This window comes from Bos indicus x Bos taurus, chromosome 3, assembly GCF_003369695.1.
Source record: "Bos indicus x Bos taurus breed Angus x Brahman F1 hybrid chromosome 3, Bos_hybrid_MaternalHap_v2.0, whole genome shotgun sequence".
Classification (NCBI taxonomy): Eukaryota; Metazoa; Chordata; class Mammalia; order Artiodactyla; family Bovidae; genus Bos; species Bos indicus x Bos taurus.
The window spans coordinates 95,283,351-95,308,560 of NC_040078.1; the positions used below are offsets into that span (position 1 = coordinate 95,283,351).

Here is a 25,210-nt window from a genome sequence, read left to right on the forward strand (position 1 = left end):
GATTGGAGGAAAATGGAGGGTCAGTGATTGCTAAGGGTATGGGGTTTCTTTTAGAGGTGATAAAAGTATTTTAAATTGATTGTGAAGGCTGTTCTACAACTCTGTGAATATCTAAAAATTTCTGAAGTATACACTTTAAAAAGGCAAATTATACATTATGTGAACTATACCAGTAAAGCTGTTAAATATAAAACAAAACAGCCTAAAGCTAAGAAACTTTTAGAAGAAAATTTAGAAGCAAATTCTTGTGACCTAGGGTTAGGCTAAGAGTTCTTGGTTATGACACTAAAGGCATGATCCAAAAATGAAAAATGTATAACTCAACAACAAAAAGGCAAACAACCCAATTTAAAAATGAGTAGAAGGCCTAAACAGACATTTCACCAAAGAAAAATAAAGGTGGCTAGTAGGCACATGAAAAGATGCTCAACATTGCTAATATTAGAGAAATGCAAATCAACTACAGTGAGGTACCATCTCACGCCAATCAGAAAGGCCATCATTAAAAAGTCTACAATAACATGCTGGAGAGGATATAGAGAAAAGGTAACCCTCCACTACACTGTTGGTGGGGATGTGAGTTGGTACAACTACTGTAGAAAGCAGTATGAAAGTTTCTCAAAAAACTAAAAGAGAATTACCATATGATCCAGCAATCACACTCCTGGGCATATATTCAGACAAAACTATGGTTCAAAAAAGTATATACACCCCTGTGTTCATAGCAGCACTATTCACAACAGTCAAAATATGAAAACAACTTAAATGTCCAATGACAGATGAATGGATAAAGATGCCATGGTACATACATACAATGGAATACTACTCAGTCATAAAAATAATGAAATAATACCATCTGCAGCAACATGGATGCAACTAGAGATTATCATACTGAGTGAAGCAAGTCAGAAAGAGAAAGACAAATACTATAAGATAACATTTCTATGTGGAATCTAAAATATGACACAAGTGAACCTATGAAACAAAAACATAACCACAGACATACGGAACACACTAGTGGTTGCCAAAGGGGAGGAATTATGAGGGAGGGATGGTATGGGAGGTTGGGGTTAGCAGAGGTAAGCTTTCATACATAGAAGAGATAAACAAGGTCTTCTTGTATAGCACAGAGAACTATATTCAATATACTATGATAAACCACAATGGAAAAAATATATTAAAAAGAATGTGTATATATGCATAAGTAAATCATTTTGCTATGATTTCCTAGGTGGTGCAGTAGTAAAGAATCCACCTGCCAATGCAGGAGATGAAAGAGATGTGGGTTCAATCCCCGGATTAGGAAGATCCCCTGGAGTAGGAAATGGTAACCCACTCTGGTATTCTGGCCTGAAAAATTCCATGGACAGAGAAGCTTGGCAGGATGCAGTTCATACGGTCTCAAAGAGTCAGAGAGTACAGAGAGACTGAGCACACACACACACACAAATATATATAACTAAATTACCTTTCTGTATAGCAGTAATTGAAACAGCACTGTAAATCAACCATCCTTCAATAAAAACAAAGCAAAAAGGGAAAATAGATAAATAAAATCTTATGCTTTGCAAACTTCTCTGTTGACAAGATGAAAGCACAATCATCAACTGGGGGAAAATATTTGTAAATCACATATCTGACAAAAGAGACTTGTATACAGAATACACACTCTAAATTAATCAGAAAGATAATCCAATTAGAAAATGCACAAGAAAGCTGAAGAGACACTTCACCAAGAAGATACATGATGGCAAGTAAAAATATGAAAAGCTGTTCAACATCACTGCCCATTAAAGAAATAAAAATGAAAATCACTAAACATATTTAAATGGGCTTCCCCTGATGGCTCAGTGAGTAAAGAATCCATCTGTAATGCAGGATACACAGGAGACATGGGTTTGATCTCTGGGTCAAGAAGATGTCCTGGAGGAGGAAATGGCAACCCACTCCAGCGTTCTTAACTGGAAAATTCCATGGACAGAGGAACCCAGCAGGATATACTCTATGGGGCTGCAAAGAGTTGAACATGACTGAGGAAATGGCATACACACAAAAAAATTTAAATGGCTAACATTTAAAATGCTGCTAAGTATCAAATGATAATGAGGATGTGGAAACATGATTCTCTTACACATTATTGGTGGGTATATAATATGTTACCATCTGCAAGTCAGTCTGGGAATTTCTTTTAAAAGTAAACATATTGGGACTTCCTTGGTGGTCTAAAGGTGGAGAAGCTGCCTGCCAATGCAGGGGACTTGATTTGATCCCTGGTCTGGGAAGATTCCACATGCCACAGGGCAACTAAGTCTATGCACCACAACTACTGAGCCTGCCCGCCCTACATCCTGTGCTCTGCTACAAAGAGAAGCCACTGCAGTGAGAAGCCCATGCACAGCAACTAGAGAATACCCTCAGCTCACTGCAACTAGACAAAGCCCATGCAAAGCAACAAAGACCCAGCACAGCCAAAAAAAAAAAAAAAAAAAAAAAGCACACACTTACTGCATGATCCAGCAACTGCATTCCTGGGAATTTATTCTAGAGGAACTGAAACTAATGTTTTCAGAAAAGCCTGTACACAAACAATCATGGCATGCTTATCTTGTAATAGTTCATAACTAGAAACAAATCAAATACTCCCCAGTGGTTAAATGGTTAAGCAAACTGTGGTATACCCACACAATGTTATACTACTCAGCAATTAAAAAAGAAAAAATATTGATAGATGCAATGCTATGGAGGGATCTTAAGGGCATTATGCTATGTGATGAAAACCCAAGCTCAAAAAGCCATAAAGCTATTGGATTCCATTTATATAAAATTCTAGAAATGAGGCAATTAGAGAGATGGAGGACAGAATCAGAGGTTAAGGAAAAAGAGGGAGGATGTGACAATAAAGGCTAGTATGAAGGAGTTTCTTCATGGCAATGTAACAGTTCTGTATGTTGACTGTCATGGTGGTTATACAAATCTATATATATGATAAAATGTCATAGAAATATATGCAAAAGCAACAAAGAGTAAGTACATGCAAAAATTGGTAAACTTTGAGTTAGGTCTGCAATCTAAATTTCCTGGTTTTGATAATGCATACTTAAAAGTATACTTTTCATGAAGTATACTTATGTAAGGTGTTGTCATTGGGCAAGTGGGTGATGGGTATATAGGGCATCTTTCTAATTTTTTTGTAACTTTTGATTTTCAATTCAGAATAAGATAAAACAAATCAATTGTATTTATATTTGCTAACAACAAAAATAGGGAAATAAAAAATTTAAATCAATGCTACTTACCATAGCATAAAAATATCTATAAATAGGGCTTCTCTGGAGACTCAGTGGTAAAGAATCCACCTGCCAAAGCAGGAGAGATGGGTTTGATCCCTCATCTGGGAAGATCTCATATGCTGCAGAGCAACTAACCCTGTGCACCACAACTACTGAGCCTGTGCTCTACAGCCTGGGAACCACAATTACTAAGCTTATGTGCCTCAACTACTGAAGCCCACGTGTCCTAGGGCCTGTGCTCCACAAGAAGAGAAGCCAGTGCAATGAAAAGCCCATGCACCACAATGAACAGCAATCCCTCTTGCCACACCTAGAGAAAAGCCCACACAGTAATGAAGACCCAGTGCAGCCAAAAATAAATAAAATTGTATTAAAAATACCTATACTTACAGAAAAGGAGTTCGTCAAGGCTGTATATTGTCACCCTGTTTATTTAACTTATATGCAGAGTACATCATGAGAAACACGACTGGAAGAAACACAAGCTGGAATCAAGATTGCCGGGAGAAATCTCAATAACCTCAGATATGCAGGTGACACCACCCTTATGGCAGAAAGTGAAGAGGAACTAAAAAGCCTCTTAATGAAAGTGAAAGTGGAGAGTGAAAAAGTTGGCTTAAAGCTCAACATTCAGAAAACGAAGATCATGGCATCCGGTCCTATCACTTCATGGGAAATAGATGGGGAAACAGTGGAAACAGTGTCAGACTTTGTTTTTCTGGGCTCCAAAATCACTACAGATGGTGACTGCAGCCATGATATTAAAAGACGCTTACTCCTTGGAAGGAAAGTTATGACCAACCTAGATAGCATATTCAAAAGCAGAGACATTACTTTGCCAACAAAGGTCCGTCTAGTTAAGGCTATGGTTTTTCCTGTGGTCATGTATGGATGTGAGAGTTGGACTGTGAAGAAGGCTGAGCGCCAAAGAATTGATGCTTTTGAACTGTGGTGTTGGAGAAGACTCTTGAGAGTCCCTTGGACTGCAGGGAGTCCAACCAGTCCATTCTGAAGGAGATCAGCGCTGGGATTTCTTTGGAAGGAATGATGCTAAAGCTGAAACTGCAGTACTTTGGCCACCTCATGTGAAGAGTTGACTCATTGGAAAAGACTCTGATGCTGGGAGGGATTGGGGGCAAGAGGAGAAAGGGACGACAGAGGATGAGATGGCTGGATGGCATCACTGACTCGATGGACGTGAGTCTGAGTGAACTCCGGGAGTTGGTGATGGACAGGGAGGCCTGGCGTGCTGCGATTCATGGGGTCTCAAAGCGTCGGACACGACTGAGCAACTGACCTCATCTGATACTTACAAATAACTCTAAAACAAATGTGAAGGACTTCTATACTGAAAACAATGAACTAAAATAAAATATTAGCTCAATAAATCAAATTAATAACTTTAAAGAAGTCAACAAGAATAATATCCTCATAGATTAGAAGAATCAATAATATTCAGTTCAGTTCAGTTGCTCAGTCGTGTCCGACTCTTTGCGACCCCATGAATCGCAGCACGCCAGGCCTCCCTGTCCATCACCAACTCCCAGAGTTCACTCAGACCCACGTCCATCGAGTCAGTGATGCCATCCAGCCATCTCATCCTCTGTTGTCCCCTTCTCCTCCTGCCCCCAATCCCTCCCAGCATCAGAGTTTCTTCCAATGAGTCAACTCTTCACATGAGGTGGCCAAAGTACTGGAGTTTCAGCTTTAGCATCATTCCTTCCAATCTCCTTGCAGTCCAAGGGACTCTCAGAGTCTTCTCCAACACCACAGTTCAAAAGCATCAATTCTTTGGTGCTCAGTCTTCTTCACAGTCCAATGTATGGATGTGAGAGTCCACACTCTCACATCCATACATGACCACAGGAAAAACCATAGCCTTAACTAGATGGACCTTTGTTGGCAAAGTAATGTCTCTGCTTTTGAATATGCTATCTAGGTTGGTTATAACTTTCCTTCCAAGGAGTAAGCGTCTTTTAATTTCATGGCTGCAGTCACCATCTGCAGTGATTTTGGAGCCCCCCAAATAAAGTCTGACACTGTTTCCACTGTTTTCCCATCTATACATTCTTCCTAAGTTGACTTATAGATTCAATGCCAGTCCAATAAAAATTCAAGCAGGACTTTTTAAAGAACTAAATAAGCTGCTTTCTAAATTTTATGGAAAAACAACACACCTAGAGTAGTCAAAATATTCTTGAACAAAGAAAAACAGAGTTGGAGGATTTACTACACTTGATTCCATGACATAACACTACAGTAATCAAGACAGAAGAATATTGTTTAAGAACAAATAGCTCTGTAAAAAGAATATAGAATTCAACAAATAAACCAATACATATACAGTAGATTGATTTTCATTCAAAGTGGCTAATTAGTTCAATGGGGAAAGAACGTCTTTTTAACAAAATTTTCTGGAACAATTGGATATGCAACTTGACCTGTACTTCACAGACCTAAACATAAAACCAACACTATACAGCTAAGACAAATATAGACTATTTTTGCAAACTTAGAAAGGTAGATATTTATTAGACAGATACAAATGTCTTTTAAAAGAAAAAAATCATAGTCTCAATCAACATTGAAAATTTCTGCCTACCAACTGATATCATTTTAAAAATGAACAGATAAGCTACAATCTGGAAAAAAAAATTCACAACATATATATCTTATAACAGACTAATTCCAAATTGTATTAAGAACTCCTAGAAGTCATTATTTAAAAAACAAACAAACAAAATCAATCTTTAAAAATGACCAAAAACTTAAATTGGCAAGTCACACACAAAAAATATGCAACTGGCTAATGAACACATGAAAAGGTGCTCAACATCTTTGCTTATCAGAAAAATATAGATTAATAGCATATGGAAATGCCATTCCACACCTGCTAAAATAGCAAAATTAAAAATAAAACACTAGTAACACTAAATGTTCACAAGGATGTGGAGAAACTGGAACATCTGCTTATTGTTGATGGGAGTGAAATAAGTTATAACCACTTTGGAAGCTGTTGGCAGTTTCTTATAAGGATATATATATGACTACTCAAGCCACACTGATATCCATGCCAGGTATTTTTCCAAGAAAAATACCAAAAGTTTTTACTAAAAGTACACAAATATTTACAGCAGCCTTACTCATACTAGTCAAAAACTGAAAAAACTCAAATGTCCCTCACTAAGAATACATAAACATGTTATTATATAACCATACAATGGAATTGTTGTTCAGTCGGTAAGTTGTGTCCAACTCTTTGTGACCCCATGGATTGACTGCAGCACACCAGGCTCCCCTGTCCTTCACTGTCTCCCATAGTTTGCTCAAATTCACGTCCACTGAGTCAGTGATGCTATCTAACCTTCATCTGCTGCACCTTTCTCCTTTTGCCTTCAATCTTGTCCAGCCTAAGAGTCTTTTTCAATGAATCAGCTCTTTGCATCAGGTGGCCAAAGTACGATAGAACACTACTTACCAATAGAAAGAACAAAGTTTTAACATATAAATTAACATAGATGAATCCTAAAAAATTGTATTAAGTGAAAGCCATATGTAAAAGGTATATATTATACAATTCCATTTGCATGAAATCCAGACACAGATTAAAACTAAACTTTGCTGATAAAAATGAGAAAGTGCTTGCATGGAATGGTTAGAAGAACTGACTGGAATGGGACATATGCTAACTTTTTCAGGTGATAAAAATATTCCGTACCTTGTTTTTAGTGTTGTTTAAATGCATATACAATAGTGGAACACCTAAGGTCTTGCATTCTATTGCAGGTAATTATACATCAATAAAATATTTTAAAAATCATATCAAATTTGACTTCAGTGGTATTCTTCCCCCCAAAATCCATAACTCTAGTATAATAATGAGAAAAATATCAGATAAATCCAAATTAAGGAACACTGTACAAAATACACGACAGTGCTATTCAGAGGGAGAGGGTGGGGAGATTTGGGAGAAAGGCATTGAAACATGTATAATATCATGTATGAAACGAGTCGCCAGTCCAGGTTCAATGCACGATACTGGATGCTTGGGGCTGGTGCACTGGGACGACCCAGAGGGAGGGTATGGGGAGGGAGGAGGGAGGAGGGTTCAGGATGGGGAGCACGGGTATTCCTGTGGCGGATTCATTTTGATGTTTGGCAAAACTAATACAATATTGTAAAGTTTAAAAATAAAATAAAATTTAAAAAAAAAAGAAGGAAAGATGTAGATATAGTCACAGAGTGGAAGAAATTAAAGACAAATGCAGTGTGTTATGCTGGATTAGGTCTTGAAGGAGCAAAAGGAAATTCATGTAAAAGCTGGTGAAACCGAAATAAAGTCTGGAGCTTGGTTACTAGTGATGTATCAATGTTGGTTTCTTCAGTTCAGTTCAGTTCAGTTGCTCAGTCGTGTCCAACTCTTTGAGACCCCATGGACTGCAGCACACCAGGCTTCCCTGTCCATCACCAACTCCCAGAGCCTACTCAAACTCATGTCCATCACACTGGTTTCTTAGTTTTGACAAAAATATAACAGCAAAAATATTTTAACATCATGGGAAATAGGTAAAGTACAAGACAATTCTATACTGTATTACTTTTGTCACTTTCCTATAAATTGAAAACCATTCCAAAATACTTTACTTAAAAACCATATAATATTTCTAGCCAATAAGTAAAAAAAAAAAAAAAAACCATATCATAAAAACATAAAAAATGTTTTCCAATAATAAAAACTAGTATAGGCCAGGAAAGGATTGGACTGGGAGTTTAGAATTAGCAGATGCAAACTGGTATATACAGAATGGGTAAACAGCAAAGTCCTACTGTATAGCACAGGAAACTATGCTCAGTATCCTGTGATAAATGATAATGCAAAAGAATATGAAAAAGAATGTGTATATACACACACACACACATACATATGTATAACTGAGTCACTTTGATGTACAGTAGTAATAAATATAACACTATAATTCAACTATACTTCAATGAAAAATGAACTTTAAAAAAAGCTAGTATAAGATGTGCAAGATTTTATAAATTGATCTAAAATTGCACTACAGTTTCCCTCAAAACCCCAAAAGAATATTGGTAAGTGCTACTAGGCAGTTGAGCAAACATAAGAGAAAAAGTGAAATTGGGTTGCTATTTATACCAAACAGAGAAATAAATTCTAGATTGGTTAAAGATCTATGTAGTCAGAGTATAAAACTCTTAGATGACAACACAGAAGAGTATCTTTATGACTCTGCAGTAGGGAAAGAAATAAATAATAAAGCAAAGGGTTGAGAAATTAGTTTACATTAAAAGTTAAAGTATATTTTGTTCATCAAAACACACCATCAAATAGTGAAAACAAAAACCGAATCAGACTCAGAGACATAGAAACAAACTTATGGCTACCAAAGGGGAAAAGTTGAGGGGGTAGGGAGGAGGGATGAATTAAGAGTATGGGATTGGAAACTGGTGTGGAGATCATAAAGGTGGGAAGTCAGGGGGGTAGTGGTGGGGAGGCTGTCCTAAGATGGCAGATAAATAGGACAGGGAGACCACTTTCTCACCCAAATTCATTGAAAGATCATTTGAACGCTTTGCAAATTCCACAAAACAACTTCTGAATGCTGGTGGAGGACACCAGGCACCCAGAAAGGCAGCTCATTGTCTTCAAAAGATGTTTTATCATTGGTGCAGCATGGATGGAGAAGTTTTGAGGCCACTGTAAGAATAAGACTGAAAGCCAGAGGCAGGAGGCTTAAATCCAAAACTTGAGAACACCAGAAAACTCCTGACTCCAGGGAACATTAATCAACAAGAACTCATCCAAAAGCCTCCATACGTACACTGAAACCAAGCTCCACCCACGAGCCAACAAGTTTCAGAGCAAGACATATCGAACTAATTCTTGAACAATGCAGGAACATAACCCTAAGCATTAAAATACAGATGGCCAAAAGTCATACCAAACTCATAGACACCTCAGAACTCACTACTGGACACTTCATTGCACTCCAGAGAGAAGAGATCCAGAACCACCCACCAGAACACTGACACAAACTGCCCTAACCAGGAAACCTTGACAAGCCACTCATCTAACCCCACCCACAGGGACGAACTTCCACAAGAAAAAGGAACCACAAACTTCCAGCCTACAGAAAGGCCACCCCAAACACAGCAATCTAAACAAGATGAAAGGGCAGATAAATATTCAGCAGGTAAAACAACATGATAAATGCCCACCAAACCAAACAAAAGAGGACAAGATAGGGAGTCTACCTGAAAAAGAATTCAGAATAATGATAGTAAAAATGATCCAAAATCTTGAAAACAAAATGGAGTTACAGATAAATAGTCTGGAGACAAGGATTGAGAAGATGCAAGAAATGTTTAACAAAGACCTAGAAGAAATAAAAAAGAGATAATGAATAATGCAATAACATTATTCATTAATAATGAGATCAAAAACACTCTGGAGGGAACCAACAGTAGAATAACTGAGGCAAAAGATAGGATAAGTGAGGTGGAAGAAAGAATGGTGGAAATAAATGAAGCAGAGAGGAAAAAAGAAAAAAGAATGAAAAGAAATGAGGACAACCTCAGAGACCTCTGGGACAATGTCAAAGGCCCCAACATTCGAATCATATTAGTCCCAGAAGAAGAAAACAAAAAGAAAGGCCATGAGAAAATACTTGAGGAGATACTAGTTGAAAACTTCCCTAAAATGGGGAAGGAAATAGCCACCCAAGTCCAAGAAACCCAGGGAGTCCCAAACAGGGTAAACCCAAGGTGAAACACCCCAAGAAACATATTAATCAAATTAATGAAGCTCAAATACAAATATTAAAAGCAGCAAGGGAAAAAGAACAAATAACATACAAGGGGATTCTCATAAGGATAACAGCTGATCTTTCAATAGAAACTCTTCAGGCCAGAAGGGAATGGCAGGACATACTTAAAGTGGTGAAAGAGAAAAAACTAAAACCCAGATTACTGTACCCAGCAAGGATCTCATTCAAATATGAAGGAGAAATCAAAAGCTTTACAGACAAGCAAAAACTGAGGGGAATTCAGCACCACCAAACCAGCTCTTCAGCAAATGCTAAATGATCTTCTCTAAATAGGAAACACAGAAAAGGTGTATTAACTCGAACCCAAGACAACAAAGCAAATGGCAACAAGATCATACTTATCAATAATTACCTTAAATGTAAATGGGTTGAATGCCCCAACCAAAAGACAAAGATTCACTGAATGGACACAAAAATGAGACCCTTATATATGCTGTCTACAAGAGACCCACCTCAAACCAAGGGACACATACAGATTGAAAGTGAAGGGCTAGAAAAAGATATTTCATGCAAATGGAGACCAAAAGAAAACAGGAGTAGCAATACTCATATCAGATAAAATAGACTTTGAAATAAGAGCTGTAAAAAGAGACAAAGAAGGACACTACATAATGATCAAAGGATCAATCCAAGAAGAAGATATAACAATTATTAATATATATGCACCCAATATAGGAGCACTGCAATATGTAAGGCAAATGCTAACAAGTGTGAAAGGGGAAGTTAACAGTAATACAATAATAGTAGGAGACTGTAATACCCCACTCACACCTCTGGATAGATCAATTAAACAGAAAATTAGCAAGGAAACACAAACTTTAAATGATACAATGGATTGGTTAGACCTAATTGATATCTATAGGACATTTCACATCAAAACAATGAACTTCAACTTTTTCTCAAGTGCACATGGAACATTCTCCAGGATAGATCACATCCTGGGCCATAAATCTAGCCTTGGTAAATTAAAAAAAAAAATGAAATCATTCCAAGAATCTTTTCTGACCACAATGCAATAAGATTAGATGTCAATTACAGAAGAAAAACTATTAAAAATTCCAACATATAGAGGCTGACCAACACACTGCTGAATAACCAACAAATCACAGAAGAAATAAAAAAAGAAATACAAATATGCATAGAAAAGAATGAAAATGAAAACACAACAATCCAAAAACTATGGGATACTGTAAAAGCAGTGATAAGGGGAAGGTTCATAGCAATACAGGCTTACCTCAAGAAACAAGAAAAAAGTCAAATAAATAACCTATCTCTACACCTAAAGCAACTTGAAAAGGAAGAAATAAAGAACCCCAAGTTTAGTAGAAGGAAAGAAATCTTAAAAATTAGGGCAGAAACAAATGCAAAAGAAACAAAAGAGACCATAGCAAAAATTAACAAAGCCAAAAGCTGGTTCTTTGATAAGATAAACAAAATTGACAAACCATTAGCCAGACTCATCAACAAAATTAGAAGTGAAAATGGAGAGATCACAACAGACAACATAGAAATACAAAGGATATAAGAGACTACTATCAGCAACTCTATGCCAATAAAAAGGACAACTTGGAAGAAATGGACAAATTCATAGAAAAGTACTCTTTCCAAAACTGAACCAGGAAGAAATGGAAAACCTTAACAGACCCATCACAAGCACGGAAACTGAAAGTGTAATCAGAAATCTTTCAGCAAACAAAAGCCCAGGTCCAGATGGCTTCACAGGTGAATTCTACCAAAAATTTAGAGAAGAGCTAACACCTATCCTACTCAAACTCTTCCAGAAAATTGCAGAGGAAGGTAAACTTCCAAACTCATTCTATGAGGCCATCACCCTAATACCAAAACCTGACAAAGATGCCACAAAAAAAGAAAACTACAGGCCAATATCACTGATGAACATAGATGCAAAAATCCTCAACAAAATTCTAGCAAACAGAATCCAACAACATATTTAAAAAAATCATACATCATGACCAAGTGGACTTTATCCCAGGGATGCAAGGATTCTTCAATATCCACAAATCAATCAACACAATACACCACATTAACAAATTGAAAAATACAAACCATATGATTATGTCAATAGATGCAGAGAAAGCCTTTGACAAAATTCAACTTCCATTTATGATAAAAATCCTCCAGAAAGCAGGAATAGAATGAACATCAGTTCAGTTCAGTTCAGTCGCTCAGTCGTGTCTGACTCTTTGCAACCCCATACCTCAACATAATAAAAGCTATCTCTGACAAACCCACAGCAAAAATTATCCTCAATGGTGAAAAATTGAAAGCATTTCCCCTAAAGTCAGGAATAAGACAAGGGTGCCCACTCTTACCACTACTATTCAACATAGTTTTGGAAGTTTTGGCCACAGCAATCAGAGCAGAAAAAGAAATAAAAGGAATTCAGATTGGAAAAGAAGAAGTAAAACTCTCACTGTTTGCAGATGACATGATCCTCTACATAGAAAACCCTAAAGACTCCACCAGAAAATTACTAGAACTAATCAATGAATATAGTAAAGTTGCAGGATATAAAACCAACACAAAGAAATCCCTTGAATTCCTATACACTAACAATGAGAAAACAGAAAGAGAAATTAAGGAAACAATTCCATTCACCATTGCAATGAAAAGAATAAAATACTTAGGAATATATCTACCTAAAGAAACTAAAGACCTATATATAGAAAACTAGAAAACACTGGTGAAAGAAATCAAAGAGGACAGAAATAGATGGAGAAATATACCATATTCATGGATCAGAAGAATCAATATAGTGAAAATGAGTATACTACCCAAAGCAATCTATAGATTCAATGCAATCCCTATCAAGCTACCAACAGTATTTTTCACAGAAGTAAAGCAAATGATTTCACAATTTGTATGGAAATACAAAAAAACCTCGAATAGCCAAAGCAATCTTGAGAAAGAAGAATGGAACTGGAGAAATCAATCTGCCTGACTTCAGACTATACTACAAGGCTACAGTCATCAAGACAGTATGGTACTGGCACAAAGACAGAAATATAAATCAATGGAACAAATTAGAAAGCCCAGAGATAAATCCGTGTACCTATGGACACCTTGTCTTTGACAAAGGAGGCAAGAATATACAGTGGAGAAAAGACAATCTCTTAACAAGTGGTGCTGGGAAAACTGGTCAACCACTTGTAAAAGAATGAAACTAGAACACTTTCTAACACCATACACAAAAATAAACTCAAAATGGATCGAAGATCTAAACGTAAGACCAGAAGCTATAAAACTCCTAGAGGAAAACATAGGCAAAACACTCTCTGACATAAATCACAGCAAGATCCTCTATGACCCACCTCCCAGAGTAATGGAAATAAAAGCAAAAAAAAAAATGGGACCTAATTAAACTTAAAAGCTTTTGCACAACTAAGGAAACTATAAGCAAGGTGAAAAGACAGCCTTCACAATGGGAGACAATAATAGCAAATGAAGCAACTGACAAATAATCTCAAAAATATACAAGCAGCTCATGCAGCTCAATTCCAGAAAAATAAACAACCAAATTGAAAAATGGGCCAAAGAATTAAACAGACATTTCTCCAAAGAAGACATACAGATGGCTAACAAACACATGAAAAGATGCTCAATAGAGAACTGCAAATCAAAACCACAATGAGGTACCATTTCATGCCAGTCAGAATGGCTGCTATCAAAAAGTCTACAAACAATAAATGCTGGAGAGGGTGTGGAGAAAAGGGAGCCCTCTTACACTGTTGGTGGGAATGCACACTAGGACAGTCACTATGGAGAACAGTCTGGAGATTCCTTAAAAACTGGAAATAGAACTGCCATAGGACCCAGAAATCCCACTGCTGGGCATACACACCGAGGAAATCAGAACTGAAAGAGACATGTGTACCACAATGTTCATCGCAGCACTGTTTACAATAGCCAGGACAAGAAAGTAACGTAGATGTCCATTAGCAGATGAATGGTTAAGAAAGCTGTGGTACATATACATAATGGAATATTCAGTTCAGTTCAGTTGCTCAGTCATGTCCGACTCTTTGCAACCCCATGAATTGCAGCACGCCAGGCCTCCCTGTCCATCACCAACTCCTGGAGGTCACTCAAACTCATGTCCATCAAGTCAGTGATGCCATCCAGCCATCTCATCCTCTGTCGAACCCTTCTCCTCCTGCCCCCAATCCTTCCAAGCATCAGAGTCTTTTCCAATGAGTCAACTCTTCGCATGAGGTGGCCAAAGTATTGGAGTTTCAGCTTCAGCATCATTCCTTCCAAAGAACACCCAGAACTGATCTTTAGAATGGACTGGTTGGATTTCCTTGTAGTCCAAGTGACTCTCAAGAGTCTTCTCCAACACCACAGTTCAAAAGCATCAATTCTTCAGCACTCAGCTTTCTTCACAGTCCAACTCTCACATCCATACATGACTACTGGAAAAACCATAGCCTTGACTAGATGGACTTTTGTTGGCAAAGTAATGTCTCTGCTTTTTTAATATGCTGTCTAGTTTGGTCATAACTTTCCTTTCAAGAGTAAGCGTCTTTTTATTTCATGGCTGTAGTCACCAAAGCAGTGATTTTAGATCCCCCAAAATAAAGGGGCTCTGTTTCCCTGTTTCCTGTCCCTGTTTCTCTGTCCCTGTTTCCACTATTTCCCCATCTATTTCCCATGACGTGATGGGACCAGATGCCATGATCTTTGTTTTCTGAATGTTGAGCTTTAAGCCAACTTTTTCACTCTTCTCTTTCACTTTCATCAAGAGGCTCTATAGTTCTTTTTCACTTTCTGCCATAAGGATGGTGTCATCTGTGTATCTGAGGTTATTGCTATTTCTCCCAGCAATCTTGATTCCAGCTGTGCTTCATCCAGCCCAGTGTTTCTCATGATGTATTATGCATATAAGTTAAATAAGCAGAGTGACAATATGCAGCCTTGATGTACTCCTTTTCCTATTTGGAAACAGTCTGTTGTTCCGTGTCCAGTTCTAACTGTTGCTTCCTGACCAGCATACAGGTTTCTCAAGAGGCAGGTCAGGTGGTCTGGTATTCCCATCTCTTGAAGAATTTTCCACAGTTTATTGTGATCCACACAGTCAAAGGCTTTGGCATAGTCAATAAAGCAGAAATAGATGCTTTCCTGGAAGTCTCTTGCTTTTTTGATGATCCAGCAGATGTTGGCAATTTGATCTCTGGTTCCTCTGCCTTTTCTAAATGTCCAGCTTGAACATCTGGAAGTTCATAGTTCACATAGTGTTGAAGCCTGGCTTAGAAAATTTTGAGCATTACTTTGCTAGTGTGTGAGATGAATGCAATTGTGTGGTAGTTTGAGCATTCTTTGGCATTGACTTTCTTTGAGATTGGAATGAAAACTGACCTTTTCCAGTCCTGTGGCCACTGCTGAGTTTTCCGAATTTGCTGGCATATTGAGGGCCACACTTCACAGCATCATCTTTTAGGATTTGAAATAGCTCAGCTCTATGTATATGCCTATTACAATGGTGAAAATACAACATTGACACCTCTAAGTCCTGGTGAGGATGTGGAGCAACAGAAACTCTTATTCATTGCTGGTGGGTATGCAAAATGGTACAGCCACTTTGTCAGGCAGTTCAGTAGTTTCTCACAAAATTAAACACCTCTTACCAGTTAATCCAGCGATCATGTTACTCGGTAGTTACCCAAATAAGTTGAAAATATATGTCCACACAAAAATTTGCACACTGAATGTTTACAGCAGCTTTACTCATACTTGATAAAACTTGAAAGCAACCAAGATATCCTTCAGTAAGAGAGTGGATAAATAAATTGAGGTATATCCATACATTCTATGCTGACAAAGGTCCACATAGTCAAAGCTATGGTTTTTCTGGTAGTCATATATGGATGCGAGAGTTGGACCATAAAGAAGGCTGAGCGCCGAAGAATTGACGTTTTCAAACTGTGGTATTGGAGAAGACTCTTGAGAGTCCCTTGGAGTGCAAGGAGATCAAACCAGTCAATCCTAAAGGAAATCAATCTTGAATATTCATTGAAGGACTGATGCTGAAGCTGAAGCTCCAATACTGCTGGCCATCCGATGTGAAGAGCCAACTCACTAGAAAAGACTCTGATGCCAGGAAAGATTGAAGGCAGGAGGAGAAGGGGATTACAGAGGATGAGATGGTTAGATGACATCACTGACTCAATGGAAATGAGTTTGAGCAAACTTAGGGAGATGATGAAGGACAGGGAAACCTGGTGTGCTACAGTCCATGGAGTTTTAAAGAGTCGGGCACCACTGACCAACAGAACAACAACACATCCATACAATGGAATATTAGTCACTGCCAAAAAGAAATGTGATATCAAGTCTTGAAAAGACAGAGAGCACTTAAAATGTATATTAATAAGAAAAAGAAGTCTGAAAAGGCTACATTCTATATGATTCCAACGATATGACATTCTAGAAAAGGCAAAAACATGGAAACAGCTAAATGACTGCTGGTTGGATGATCCTTCCTTTGAACAAGCATGGAACAAGACCTTTAGAGTAGTAAAACTATTGTGTGTGATGCTATTAATATAATGTTGCCCACATATCTCTCTCCGTCTGTCCCTATTTTTCTGTCTGTCTCTCTGTGTGTGTTTCTGTCTGTATACACATGTCAAAACCCATAGAATGTAGGATTCAAGAGTGAATCCTAACAGACAATGGACTCTGGGTGATGATGTCTCAATGTAGATTCATCAGTAGTAACAACTGTACCACTCTGGCACAGAATGTTGATATTAGAGGAGGCTGTACTTGTGTAGGGGTAAGGAGTATACGAGTGCTATACTTTCTCCTTAGTTTTGTTGTGAGCCTAAAACCTCTTGGAAAAATAAAGTCTACTAAGAGAAAGCTATAGTGATATACTATTACACATCCATCAGGTTGTTAAAAACTTAGAAGTGTAAAAATATCAGTACTTGTTGATATGGAGCAATCCTAGCAATTTTGTATGCCTTAGGGGAATACATGTTGACAGAACTGCTTTGGAAAATAACTTGAATTTATCTAATAATATAAAACATGCACAAATCCCATGAGTCAGTGATTCCAATGTTAGGTACATTCACCATGGAAATTTCCAAAAAAAAAAAAAAAAAAAAAAACCAGCTGAAAACAATTAAATGTTTATAACATAAAACTTGACATATTTATATAACAGAACACCACATAATAAAAAAAAAACAATGAATAATCAGTATATGCACCAATCTGGATGAGGCTCAGAAATATAACAGAAAAAGAAAGAATATATTAGACATGGAATCCAAAAACATTAATAAAACATTGTTTAGCTATATCATAGTTTTAAATTTCTACTGGTGTCTCCCTTGTTTTAGTTTGTCCATACAACACTATTTTGATACCATGTAACAGAAAGTTAATTATGTGTCCCTCTTTTCCACTTGTACTACACTAGCACTTTGAAGGTAGGGTTCATATCTTACCATAGGGAGGGTCAAGAGCTCAGAATGCAATGAAGCCTTAATAAATTCTTGTTAAACTGTATTTAATTTCAATTAGTTGGTTTAATTAGATGTTTGGTTATCTGAGTATCCTCTTATCTCCAAATCTCTCTTTTCATAGGCTTGGCAATTTCGCTTTGCTTTTTTACGCCATTTATCTTCAAGCCTATAACAACTGCAATATGGGGAATACAGGTTCTCAGGCTAGAGATATAGGGAAACAACTACAGGAGACATTTTCACTTAGCCTTTCAATTTCCTATAATGTAAACCCTAACTAGTTTGGGTAATTTAAATTTAGCTCCATGTTACTTTCCCTCAAATTTAAAAACAATAGTGGATAATTAAAATAAAGACAACAATGCTAATGACATGGTGTCACAAGAAATTATTTGACAAGATTGCTATAAAATATCACACACTACCTGTGATTGGAATCTTCCAGTATGAAAATTACGAGAAATAAAAACACACTGAGGATGAGATTTAATCTTCGCCTTTGATGGTCTTTGTCTGCATTTCTCATCAACTGCTTTAAATTTAGAGTCTTGAAATATTTCTCTGAAAAATATTTTATAGAGAACATTACTAAACATGTATTATAAAACAAAATCATTGTTTCTAACAGTTCTACATAAATGGTTTAAAATCAGAATATATTTTTACATATTTACTTTCAAAAGTGCAAATCAACTTATATATTCTCTTCTCATATGTTACTGATTTCACAACACCTATTTTGTTCATAGAATATAAATTAAGCTACCTCCTCACAGAGTTAATATTTCCAGTTTGAAGATCAACCATTAGTTTTTGGTAATCTTCTCTCTCTGGCTGTGAGATAATCAACTTTAATGTCAGTTAGGCTTTTCATAGATCTGCCTTTAATGGCATAGGAAATTAAATGAATGGAACTCATTGTCCATTTTTATATTTAATAATATTGGCAATAGATGGGGAAACAGTAGAAACAGTGTCAGACTTTATTTTTTGGGGCTCCAAAATCACTGCAGATGGTGATTGCAGCCATGAAATTAAAAGACGCTTACTCCTTGGAAGGAAAGTTATGACCAACCTAGACAGCATATTAAAAATCAGAGACATTACTTTGCTAACAAAGGTCCATCTAGTCAAGGCTATGGTTTCTCCAGTGGTCATGCATGGATGTGAAAGTTGGACTGTAAGGAAAGCTGAGCACCGAAGAACTGATGCTTTTGAACTGTGGTGTTGAAGACTCTTGAGAGTCCCTTGGACTGCAAGGAGATCCAACCAGTCCATTCTAAAGGAGATCAGTCCTGGATGTTCATTGGAAGGACTGATGCTGAGGCTGAAACTCCAATACTTTGGCCCCCTCATGCGAAGAGTTGACTCATTGGAAAAGACTCTGATGCTGGGAGGGATTGGGGGCAGGAGGAGAAGGGGACGACAGAGGATGAGATGGTTGGATGGCATCACCGACTCGATGGACATGAGTTTGGGTGAACTCCGGGAGTTGGTGATGGACAGGGAGGCCTGGCGTGCTGTGATTCATGGGGTTGCAAAGAGTCAGATATGACGGAGTTACTGAACTGAACTGAACTGGCAAAAGTAAGTAGAAGGAAACTGAATTGAAATTAATGACTTACAAGGGAAGAATACCTGGGATCTTTATGCATGCAGCCACATTATGTCTAAAATAATGAAACAGCAAGTAAAACTCCAGCTGATTGAAGACAGTTAAGTATATATTATAGTTTATAATAGTAATTCTAGACTTAATTAAAAATATTTTTCCATTTCTTTTTTCTGAGGTACTAGAAATTTTCCAAATTAATTCAAGAGATCATATTATGTTACTTAATACAGTATTAACAATTAAAATCCATTCACTTATTGAATTCAATTTACTTAACAAATATACACTGAGTACTTACTATGTGCCAGGCATTATGCTGGGTGTTATATACAGTGGCAGGGGAGAAAAAGCACAGCCACTACCCTCATACAACTGTCACTGTGCTCATGGAGCTTAAACACTAGCAATGAAGACCGATAGTAATAAAACAAACACAAGAAAATGAAAAACTTACAACTATGAAAAGTATTATCAAGGAAAACGACCTGCTACTCTGTGTGTATATAAGAAAGGGAATTAACCTGATTGGAAAGGTCAGGGAAGGCTTTTGTGAGGAAGAAATGATTGGATTAGGTATCTGAAGAAATGGGAGTGGTTATTAGATTGAATGGAGGAGGGGAGATGTAGGAGTAAGAACATTCTAGTCAGAATATCAAGTATGAAGACCTAGTGGCCACATTAGGACAGTGTAGCAGAAGTACAGAAAGCAAGAGGGAAAGTGGGAGATGAAATTTGAGAGTATGCATGGGGAGACCATGTAGGGCCTTAAAAGTCATATTGTTTTATCTTTATCCTAAAATCACTGGGATGTCCTTCACAGTGGGAATGGGGTGGAAGTAGGGTGACTTGATCAGATCTGCATTTGGAAAATATCTGGCTCAAGTGTGGAGAAGAGATTAAATGATGTCAGTAGTGAAGGTAAAGGTCAGTTATAACTCCTACTGCAAGAGTCTATGTGGGGGATTAGGTGGTGGCAAAGGTAATGGAGAGAAATGGATAGATTTGAGCAATTTATGAGGTAAAATAAATAGAACATGGTGATGGTTCAAGTTTAGTAGGGGTGTGAAAGAGAGGAGATATCATACATGCCTTCCATGTTTCGAGGAAGAACAAAACAATCCTTCCTTGGACTTCTCTGGTGGGACAGTGCATAGCAATCTGCCTGCCAATTCAGGGGACATGGGTTCGATCCCTGGTCTGGGAAGATTCCACATGCTGCAGAGCAACTAAGCCTGTGCACCGCAGCTACTGAGTCCAGGCTCTAGAGCCCATACGCTGCAACTACTGAAGCACGTGTGCCTAGAGCCTGTGCTCTGCAACAGGAGTGGCAACTAGAGAAAGGCTCAAGCACAGCAACAAGGACCCTGTGCAACCAAAGATAAATAATTTCTTAAAATAGATGTTTAAAAAAAATTCTTCCTGACCTAACATTTTCTTCCACTTTCTGCCCCTTTTAGCAACTCCTCTACATACCACTGCCAAAAAAAAAAAAAATGCTTCTTAAAAGAATGTATGCATTTGTTTCAATTTTCTCACCTCCTGGTTTTACTCAAAAGTAAGTTTCTGAACCCATCACTCTACCAAAACTATGCAAGGCTACCAGTAACTTCTATACTGCTAAATCCAAAAATTATTTCTCTATCCTCATTTTTCTCAACTTCTTAAGTACCTTTAACATAACTGGTCATCACCTCCTTCTTAAAACATTTTCTAATTTTGACTCCCTTGACACCACACACCGTTCTGCTTTTCCTTCTTAGATATTGTTGATTCTTCTTCCTCTTTTTCTAGCTTTCTAAATGTTGGTGAGCTGAAGAGAACAGTCGTACAGTCTTCTCTTTCAAAAATCACTCCCTGGTTAGTCTCATCCAGTTGTATGACTTTAGATACCCTCCATACACTGATAACCTAAATCTTTAGCCCTGACTTCTCTCCTGAAGTTCATACATGTATATCCAACTGTCTATTTAACGTTTTAACCTCGATGTCTCATAGGCTTTCAAATTTACATCCAAAATACAACTCCTAGTTTATCACCATTCCCTCAATTTGTCCCCCTCATTACCTCTTCATCTCAGTAAATGGCATGATTAACTCATGGTAAAAATGTAGGTTTTAGCATTATCTCTGCCATTTCACTTTTTGTTCCTTGCCTCATCCAATCCATCAACAAGACCTCCTAACTTTACCTGTAAAATTATCCCAAATCCAACTCCTTTTTTTTCATATCCTCTGTTTCCATATTAGTCTAAGACACTGTCATCCTTAATCTGGACTGTGCAATAGCCTCCTAACTTGCCTCTCAGATTTTATTCTTACTCCATTAAAATATAGAAGTCAGAGAGATGTACGAAAAATCTTTTAAAAATATGAATTAAAACTCTCATACCTTGCTGAATGGAAGTGTAATTCCACCTTGGAGAACTGGTTAGCAGTTTCTTATAAAGCTAATCACATGATCCAGCAACTCTACTCTTAGGTATTTACCCAAGAGAAGTTAAAAACACGTGTACAAAAAGATTTATAGAAGAATGTTCATAGCAGCCATATTCCTAAGAGCTAAAAATTGGAAATGACCTAAATGTCCATTAACTGAAAAATGGAAAAGCAAACTGAGATGTATTTATACAATGAAAAGAATGAAAAGATAAACTCAACAACATAAATGAATCTAAAAAATATTATGCTAAGTGAAAAAAACAAACGTAAAAAGTCCATTTATACGAAGTTCAAAATGGGTAAAATTTATCTATGGTGATAAAAACCAGAATAATGACTGCTTCTGGGTGGGAAGTGGGGAATAACTCTTGGAAAAGAGGATTAGAGATCCTTACAGGATGATGGAAAAGTTCTGTGTCTTCAATGGGGTTGTGATTACATGGGAATATATTTGTTGAAATTCCTTATTATATATTTAAAATCTGTATCTCAAATTTTTCAGTGTTATTAAAATGTAAATCATCTATAGGTGGCACTGTAGTCTTTAAAGTGGGGATAATATTAGTGAAACTTCATGGGGCTGCTATGAAGTCTAAATGAGATAAGAACATATAAAGCACTTAGAATAGTATATAGTAGACACCTGATTTTAGCTGTGATAATGATAGTAATGCCATTCTCTTGCTTAAAACCTTCTGATGGCAGAAATAATAAAACCTAAATTTCATGTTCTTGCCTACAAACTCTTGTAATTTGACCCCTATCTACCTCTTTAATGTCATCATTATTTCCCTCTCACTTGATCTATTCACAATTTCTGTTTACTGAACAATACCAAGATCATTCCCACTTGAAATCCCAGTACTTACTATCCCATTAGCATGGAAAAGCTCTTGCACAGGGTTATCACATGTCTGGCTCCTTTTTTAAGCCAAATCTCAGATTAAATATTACTCACTGGAAGAGACATTCTCCCCATCACTTTGTTAATTTGTTTCCTCTCAGTGGCAGTGCAAGTCTATGAAATAAGAACCTTATCTGACTTGTTCACAACTGTATCTTTAGTACCCTGAACAATGGCAGGCACCCAATAAATATTTGTTGAAAGAATGGATTAGTGAATAATTTCTGGTTTTCTGACTTATGCAAGTGAGTAGACAGTATATATTCATTTGCTGAAATAGGAAATATTGGAAGAGTGTGTGGGAAGATTAAATTGCATTTTTTAACATGAGCCAAAGCAAATACCGAACCAATTAAATAATGAAAAACACCAAATTTTAGGGGTGAAAGGAACTGAGGTATCAAGTTTCTTATTTCCATCTCTGGAAAAAGACTACACTTAGACCATACCAGAGCATTCTGTCAGCTCTTTTCTTAAATTATCTCCTAAAGGAAGAGAGTCTTTTTCTTTCAGTAGCTTTTTTAATCTCTAAATTAGTAATCAAAAGTTTAAAAATTTTTCTAGCCTTTTATTATAATTCAAACCCATGTCTTCTACAGAATAAAACACATCTCATTATTCCTTAAAATTTTCATGCATGAAGATTGCTACTATACTATTCGGACTATTATACTACTGGGACTTCTCTGCTCAGGCTACTTTAAACAAGTAGTTTTCTCCCCAGTCAAATTATAAAATACCATTATAGTTATTTAAGTTTAATATCATTTGAGAAAATCTTTCATCAAATTTTTAAAAGAGAAAAGTCAAATGCTCTAATAAATCTTACCTTCGTTTGCAAATCAGGAACCACAAGGCTGATGCCAAAGCAAAGAAACCAATTCCCAAAGTAACAGCACCAGCAGCCAGAAAATAGGTTAAGTGGTTAAAAAAACCTATACAAATAAATTATAAAAGATTATTTCATGCATGTATCTTCATTCTCTATGTAAAATTAAATGCCATAATATTTCAAATGGTATTACATAGTGTAGTGTTTAAGATATTAACTAGAAGGTTGGGGGACCTGAATTCTGGTCCTGTGTAATTCTAATAAATTTCAAGATCCTGAGTTTGAGAATTACATGGGAGCTAATAAAGACTAGGCCCTAGGGCACATTTCTTTGACCCTGCTAAAATTTGAGACCTAGGTTGTTGTTGCTGTTTTATACAGCTATTACCCCCTTTTTCTTATCTAGTTTTTTCCCTTTCCAATCCAGCTGTGAGTTTTTATGCTATTTTTCCAGCACCATTCTTTGTAGTTTTCCAACATAAGACAATTTCCATTTTAAGATTTTTATTATCAATCACTACCAGGAGGGAGATAAGGATAGTAGAGGCCAAATATGAGGAATTTTTCAAGATCTTAGAAATCTTTAAACATTTTATCTCTATCCCACTAAAGGGTCATAGCCAAAAGGCAAATAAAAGCAATGTAAATAATAACATATCACTGATTTATAAGTGGAAAAGCCTATGGGAATTAGATGATATAACTCTTTCATTTTACATATGATAAAACTGAAGACCAGGTGAGAGAAGCAAGTGAAGTTAGGTCAAGCAGCAAATTAAAGGCAGTCCTCTGTTCTTATCTATTATCATATCCCTGCTACCAAACATCTTAATACTGGTCTGTATTAAAAAGAATTAAGACTAAAGAAAGCATGATATATTTACAGTTAGGTTGGTAAAGCATTCATTAAGATTCTGAAATCTGCTACGTAAGCATAAAGCAAAGAAGGCTGTATAGAATTTGAAGGACCTTAAGACAACTTACTGAAGGAGGGCATGGCAACTCACTCCTGTATTATTGCCTGGAGAATCCTATGGACAGAGGAGCCTCGCAGGCTACAGTCAAAAAGAGTTGGACACGACTGAAGTGACTGAGCATGCAAGCATGCAAGACAACTTAGGAGTATATTTGGGGTGGGGGGGAAGGAGTTTAAAGGTAAAACTAATAGAAGATCTTTATGTGCGAACGTATATTATAAGTTCCACTATGGGAACGACATGATAAAGACTTGTTTTCTAAGTAATTTTCAACTTCCTGGATAGTGCCTCTCAAACTTTAGTTTTCTTTGGATTCAGAAATATCTACATTTGGGGATTAATTAATGGTGTAAAAAAGTTACATAAGACTATTTATCAAAGTGATATAATATTGGGGAAAAAAACACCCAATACCCATATGCTAAGTCACTTCAGTCGTGTCCGACTGTGTGACCCCATAGACGGCAGCCCACTAGGCTACTCTGTCCCTGGGACTCTCCAGGCAAGAACACTGGAATGGGTTGCCATTTCCTTCTCCAATGCATGAAAGTGAAAAGTGAAAGTGAAGTCGCTCAGTTGTTCCCGACTCTTAGCGACCCCATGGACTGCAGCCTACCAGGCTCCTCTGTCCATGGGATTTTCCAGGCAAGAGTACTGGAGTGGGGTGCCATTGCCTTCTCCACAATACCCATATAGGGAGTCAATTAAATTATGATGGTGTTATATATGAAAAAAGTATAGATACTTTGGATCAGATACTTTGTCTGAGGGACTGTTGTGTGCATTGTGCCACAGATATCTCCAGGTAT

At 37.1% G+C, this 25,210-nt stretch overlaps 1 protein-coding gene across 1 annotated transcript in view; it reads right to left on the bottom strand.

Moving 5' to 3' along the window:
* Positions 1 to 25,210, bottom strand: part of C3H1orf185 (chromosome 3 C1orf185 homolog) — a 46,947-nt gene that overhangs the window by 12,025 nt on the left and 9,712 nt on the right. Inside the window, exons 2-3 of the mRNA XM_027538252.1 lie at positions 23,422 to 23,527; positions 18,060 to 18,195 (exon numbers count right to left, since the gene is read on the bottom strand). Coding sequence (XP_027394053.1) covers positions 18,060 to 18,195; positions 23,422 to 23,527 — 242 coding nt within the window. The remainder of the gene's footprint in view (positions 1 to 18,059; positions 18,196 to 23,421; positions 23,528 to 25,210) is intronic.